Genomic DNA, 6,991 nt, shown 5'->3' with positions numbered 1-6,991 from the left:
GAGGAGGGATGGGGTCGGCCTCCCATCTAACCTGTACATCTGCTTCTCGCCCTTCCCCCCTCCTCCTCCTCCTCCTCCTCCTCCTCCTCTGGCATCAGAGCTCAGCTTGCGGACGGGACTGGTGAGCCATTTCTTCAGGGCGCTGACAGGGTGCCGCGATCCCCCAGACGGGGAGTGAGAGCAGGGGCTGGAGCCGCCCGAGGCCTGGTGGGGCACGGAGCCCACTGAGGGGGAAATACTGCCCTCGCTCCCTGCCACAGAGTATGGCTCTATTACAGAGAGAGAGAGAGAGAGAGAGAAAGAGAGTGAAGCAGAGAGAACGAGAAGGAGGAAAGTAGTATGAAAAACCATTGGGTTAAAGGGCAACAGCTAATTATGGGGTATATACTCTCAGGTCAGATTTGCAGACAGGGTTTCTGCACAAAAATGTTGTTCAATTTCCTGTGTTAAGCCTTAACAGTAACTTTAGTAGCTGCAGCTACTGCTACCAGTCTTAAATGATTATAAACACAAAAACAGTTCTGTTCTGTCAGGGAAAGGCTGGAAAAATCCAAGGAATAAGGAATAATCCTCTATAAGGCATACCATATAGAGTGTCTCAAACTGAAGCTTCATTGTGTGCATTTACTTACACCGTCAAAAGAAAGTGTATTTAAACCAAAAATATGGTGGCACCGACCAAACGGAGTTCCAACACTTACATCATTGTCAATTTCAGACAAAAGTGTTTGCATACATACTCCTCTATCACATTATCTTGCATTTATAGAAGCTGTCACAGCTGATCTTTGCGTGTAATTTCTAATAAAGGAAAAATATGTATTTATTTATCAGATTTGATATATGATACATCATATAAATATGATGTGGTAAACAAAACAAAAAAGTTAAAATGTTTTCATGATTTACACCAGTGGTTTTCATTCATGTGCCATGATAACCAAGAGTCTGCAGGTTTTCAATCCAACCAAACACTACAGCAGTTGATTTCACCAGTTAGCTCCCCCCCTCTGGTTGAAGGTGTGCTGATTAGTGAAATCAGCTGGCGTAGTGTTTGGTTGGACTTAAAACCTGCATTGGGTCACAAAGACAATTGTTTCAACTAAACACCGAAGAGGTGGTTTATATTTTCAGATATAGTGTGGATAATGACTGAAGCATTAACAGAATATAGAGTCAAGTCAGTGTATTTCTCCAATCCTGGATGATCCAAAGGCAGTCCTGTCTGAGCTCATCGTGTCCATACTGCAGCTCAGGATGGACTAATACAAAAGCTGTCACCCGTTTACACCGCAGAGAGATTTTGCTTTCAGTCTAAGGCCCTGGACTATGGAAACTGGTACCTAATCCTCAACCACACTGTTTTAATCAAGTACCCTAACATTAACGTTTCAGTCTATTCTGCTGATCCCACCAAAGTGGAATCTTTCAGGAGCCCCATGTTGTCATTTTGGACACCTCCCAGAAGCCAATATTCCCTGTCAGCACATTTATGTAAGCTGCAATCATAATAACAAGCTTTCAGGAACCCAGAGAAAATCTGAGGCAGATATTTGCCCAAACTGCCTGATTCAGCCACTAAAGAAAACATAATATGACCATTTTTCTCTCTTCTTCTTTTCATTTTGGTTCTCCTGTCATTTAATTCCAAGGAATCGAGGAGCAAGGAAAACTGCTGTCCATCAAAATTTTCCTTAAATACAACATCAGTTTCATTGTCCATGGCACTGGTTGCATGGATTTAATTATAGCGATGTTATTTAATGATGCATGCTACTATGCTGATACCTTGGGCAGGTCATTGTCAGACCAAAAGTTCAATCTCCTGCAAAAAATTCTAGTCATTAAAAGTGGGCTGGATTCAAACAACCACTCTAATTAAAGTAATTCATCGTCCGGTGCTTTCCTGCTGTGCAGTGAACAACACAAACTCATTTCTGTAATGGGATGATGAGAAGCAAGCGGATTAGAGGGACGGGAGGGTGGAGGAGAGGATGTGGGGGGTAGAGTTGGGTCGGTGGACAGTTGGGACAGTTAGCTTACCTTCCAAATGAATTGTAAAGCTATCAAATGTCACGCTGACCACACATACAAGGTGTTGTGGGTTCAAATTCACTGCATGCCATCCTCTCTCTTGCTGTCCTATCCTTCCTGTCGATTTCCACGGAGCACTATCTAATGAAAAGAAACACAACTGCCATAAAAAATAATCATAAAATGTCAGAGTGGCTCTACCACCGTATCCTCAACCAGGTGGCCCAAATTAGGGAAACATAATCAGTTCATGCAGTCATCCACAGATGCTCACATACACACACACACCTCTATTATCACTCTGAGTGAGCCATCTGCTCTGCTCTGGCTTTCTTCTTTTATCTGTGAAGCTGCTTTCAAGGCCAGGTCATATAAGACCATTTACAACCACCTTTCCATCTAGTGAAAAGGTACAGCAGGTGCCCTTTTCCGTGGTTGTGATGCAGGTTTTTCTACAAACACATCAACATTTTCTCTGAACTCACTCTTAATGGTGCTTAATGGTCATTGTGACGTCCAAAGCAGTGCTGAAGCGAGCAGTTCAGCTCATGGTGTTTGTTTGAGACACTTATGTAATGAGCCCTTTTCCCACGGAGCAACAGCTGGATCGCCATCCGGACTGCAGTGAGTGTCAGCAGTGTGTGCATGCATGCTGGCTTGTCTGTCTGAATGCTTCCTCTGTCTGTGGATACGTACGTTATGTACATCTAATTGATATGATGCATTTTAATCTCTTGAACACCTTCTGTACATGACAATATCCTAACAGAGATTTTGATTTTTTGATAATTGCACTTTGCTATTTCAACAGTTATAAACTGCTTATATTTAATGCTTCCACTGTGTAAAGTACTGTTGATCTCACTAAATGAAGTAATATACAAAGGCTGAATATCATCTATCTGTCTAAATAATATCACCTAAAACCTTTTGAAGAGTCTATTTTGGCATTACACTTGAGAAGCCTACTAAAACTCCTGAATTAAATCAAACTCCAATTCAATTTTATGAAAACCATTTGCTGTGAAAAATGTCACCTACCAATGAAGATGGTTTGTGTGACTTTGGAGGTGTTTTCATGTGCCACAGAAAGTCAGTACTGCATACAGACTGACAGATGGATTGAGGTCGGGTGAAAGTGTATATTTCTGCAATCCCATTGGCCCAGGCTACACACCTACCCAGAGTGACTGGCAGCATATATTTTACATTGGGACTTGCTCCACAACATTATCCAATCTCTACAAGATTAATGGTGTCCTCACCATTTGAATGCTAACTGTCTTTTTGATGATTTAGTTACACAGTACAGTTGCAAGTGGGCTGTCATTGTATAATAACGATTTCAGTTAGATGATAAAATCCTTCCTCAAAACTAACCCAGTTTCATAATTTCAGGTTTGTTAACATTCCTGTAGCTGTAGTGAATGAGTGAGTCCCCCCCCATGACTAGAAAAACAAGGAATATAAACAGTGCGCACACACACAAACACACACACACACACACATACACACACACATCGAGAGAGAGAGAGAGATAGGGCCCCCTTCCATGACCTACTTTATATAGAGGTCTGTGATGTTGAGGTGGTCTATCTCAACACAGATGGTTAGGAGACAGTTAACTACATAGGGCACTGTCTTCCCCCACTCAACCCCATATATGGTCATGGTCAGCAACAGCAGGACTTATTTAGATGCTGGGGGAGCGCTACTTAAAACGGCATGATACAACACCAAGTCTAATCATGACTAAAGCTAAGCACACATTACGTGTCTGTGCTGCACAGACATGCTCGTGTGTTGTGTGAGTAAGTGGGAGTTGATTAAACGCTTGCACGCCGGTAGATGAAATCATCATCACTGCAATAAAGTCCAGCCGTTTGGGCTATGATGGCTGGCTTCACTTCCTGTTTGAATTGTTGCCGAGGCAAATACCTCGCAATCCACACCACCCTCATCACCAAAACTATAAATCTGCAACTATCAGATTGTCTCCATCCTGAGTACGGTTATGGGTGCATTAGCTCTCCAGAAATTCCTGTGAGTGAGACTAGATTAAAAAAAAAAAAAACATGAAATGAAACAAACATAAATGTGTCACATCCATTGCTCCACATTAAAATGCTTTCAAATGCCAAATGATTCCGGCACCACAGAGAGGATTTGTAATATCTCTGACTGTAGCGGTACAAATGGTTGTCAGTTTAAAAAGTGTCAGGGAAAGTGTGCCACAGGTGAACGACGCAGACTATCGGTTCATCCTCACATTCCACCAGACGCTGTGCGCCAACAACTGACCCGGTGAAGCTGCTTCAACACTCTGCTAATCTTCACCACCATTTCCTTTTTAGTTATCAGGTTTATTTCTACACGTACTGGCAGTGGTGACCTCACATACACACACTGGTAGGCTAATGGACTATTAGTCATAGCAGGTTTATGTGCCAGAGTGATTAATGCATATTGAGACAGTTAGATTGCTGGCCGGACTTAAAGTAGATTTCCGAGCATGTTCATAATGTATCTAGGGGTGTTTCTCCGTGTGTTTATAAACAGCCGTTGGATATTGAAGAGGAACACACAAGGAGGGAGAGCGTGGAGCATAGAAATAAAGAGGAGGGAGACTTCAGGAGTAGGTAGGGGGAGTTCAGAAAGCTACAAGAAAACAGAGGAAGAGAAAGCTCCAAACCATAGTGGGAAAACCCTTACAAAACAGGGAGAGGCTCTCTGACAGCATTATGTTGTTTCTGGTTCCCTCCTGTGACTGGAGAATGGAAGGGGAAGAAAGAGGAGACAGACAGATTACATGGAAAAAAAGGAGCTGGTAAGAACAGGGGACCATGCCATCCTGACTGTGACCACAGACAAAAAAAAAGGTCCCTTTAGAGTCAGAGGGGAGGACAGCACCTTGTATAACAGCAATAATGACATCACATGTCAAACGAGGTGTAATCCCAGGAAAATCACAAGAAAAAAAGGTGAAGAGAAAGCAAGGCAGAGGCGGTATAAATATCCTAACATGACGCTGTTTTCATTTACACATTTCACACTTATTCTTTTTGCAGGGCCTCTGTCGATGCACTGCAGCACAGAGAGGAGATGTTCTGTAATCACCCCTGAGCAACTGGAACAACAGAGGATTTAAGCGTTGGGGCAGTGACGGGATGTGTTTGTGTGTCTATGTGTGTCTATGTGTGTGTGTGTGTGTGTGTGTGTGCTTGGATATGTGTTTGCGTGTCTAGCGCTGCTTTTGCTCTGAAACAGTGTCACAGTATTGTAGTGGTACAGATTAAAGAAATGGCTTTCTGTTATTACCCTCTGCCGCACACACATACAGTATATCCACACAGCACAAATACTGCAACAGTCTGGAGGAATACAAATGGTTCTGGTTATGTGCTTAAAATGTATTAAGGCTACAGCGGGGCAAAATAAAGAAATTAAAAAGAAAAGAAAGTGGTAATGTGAGCTACAGGGATGCTTGCATGCTAATCAGTTGTATCTAACCTCAGTTTACATTAGCTGTCACTTCACTATGGGCTTCTGTAGTGGACATTTTTCACCACGGTGCCCCATAACCTTATTTTTTTTTCTCAGGAGAAGAAAATAATAACTCAGTGTGTGTGTGTGTGTGTGTGTGTGTTGGTGGTGGTTTTGGGGGTTGGGGGGGAGGCGGGGGTGGGGGGGCTTGAGCCTAGCTTTTTGGGGAAAGGAATGCTGGGAGAGTGACTCAGTGACTCCTGTGTTTCCGTGATTCAGATCAGTTCTGATCAGCAGCATATTATTCTGAGACATTGCACACTTCCAGATGTGCGTCTATCTCTGACTTTCCGTCTGTTTGGAGTGTGAATCACTGGCTACTGTTGCTGTACGTTTATCCTGTCCTACCAAACATAGACATAGATGTGCATTTACTGTAAATGAAACCTGAAGAAAACATGTGAATGTAACTGTGTCTGTCCACCTCTCTGGCCTTGTTTGTTTACGTTAAAGATATACAACTCCACAAATAAAACCACCACTGTGTGCTCTTGAAACCTGGAGCAGACTGTCTATAAGTATCCCTGGATATTTCATTCAGTCAATGAAAAAAACATATTTAAGTTGTCACTTCTCTACCCATTGGCTGATTTATTTCTATTTGTGGGGATGGTGGTGGGCATGTAGTTGAGTTTTATTCTCACACTTTTTCCTAAATTCTACAGTTAACAAGAGGAGATACATATACTAGACACATTTTGTTCAAACAGCACCATTCTCCTTCATTCTCTCTCAAGCTACCAAATGCTGCTGCTCTGTAACTATTAAAGGGACGAAAGACAGGAAAGGAGACGGACAGTAAGAAAACATTAAGGATGAGGGGAGGAGGGGAAGCTATGAGCTGGAGGATCCACTTTTACTCTAAACTAACTTGGGCTATGAGAGAGTGACATGCTCTATCTTTTCACAGTCACAGTATCTCACATTGATTATGAGAGTGCATCCCATCCATAGTGTTACCTGCCCTGCAAACAGCAACAAACTGACCACTGTTTATTCACAAGGAGTTTAGAGACATGCAACACATAATGCAGAGAAGTCTTCAGCATCACCCGAGCTCAGTCCACAGTCAACAAACAGCTGGAATTGAGTCATACTCATGAATACAGCGTCTACATACCTCTGACTCGGACATAGCAGCAGTCACATTTGGTGAGCACTTTTCTGAACAGGTGTTGACACCCACACCCTCGTTGGTGGTGACCTCCTCTCATGGTGATCCACTCCTGCTTGACTCAAAACTGTCAGAAGCAGGCATGGCGTGGGACGTACACTAACACTACCACACACACATATACACACACACACACACACACACACACACAGTATTCCTCTGGTACGCCCCAGAGGAGATGGGAGGAAAAGTCTTCAGAGAGAAGAAAAAGCTCCACAGTCAAGTTCGCTTATTCCAAAT

At 42.9% G+C, this 6,991-nt stretch overlaps 1 protein-coding gene across 1 annotated transcript in view; it reads right to left on the bottom strand.

Annotated features, from left to right (window-relative positions):
• Positions 1–6,991, bottom strand: part of arhgef25b (Rho guanine nucleotide exchange factor (GEF) 25b) — a 17,076-nt gene extending 10,085 nt beyond the window's left edge. Inside the window, exons 1-2 of the mRNA XM_071535281.1 lie at positions 6,698–6,991; positions 1–269 (exon numbers count right to left, since the gene is read on the bottom strand). The exon at positions 1–269 is cut by the window's left edge and continues 78 nt beyond it. Coding sequence (XP_071391382.1) covers positions 1–269; positions 6,698–6,791 — 363 coding nt within the window. The 5' untranslated portion in view covers positions 6,792–6,991. The remainder of the gene's footprint in view (positions 270–6,697) is intronic.

Source organism: Centroberyx affinis, unplaced genomic scaffold (genome assembly GCF_046629955.1).
Source record: "Centroberyx affinis isolate AG114_WGS23_722 - 3 ecotype Tasmania unplaced genomic scaffold, CSIRO-AGI_Caff_v1 ptg002685l_1, whole genome shotgun sequence".
Taxonomy (NCBI): domain Eukaryota; kingdom Metazoa; phylum Chordata; class Actinopteri; order Beryciformes; family Berycidae; genus Centroberyx; species Centroberyx affinis.
Note: the sequence above shows the minus strand (reverse complement) of the source record. Positions and strands in the feature narration are given on the sequence as shown.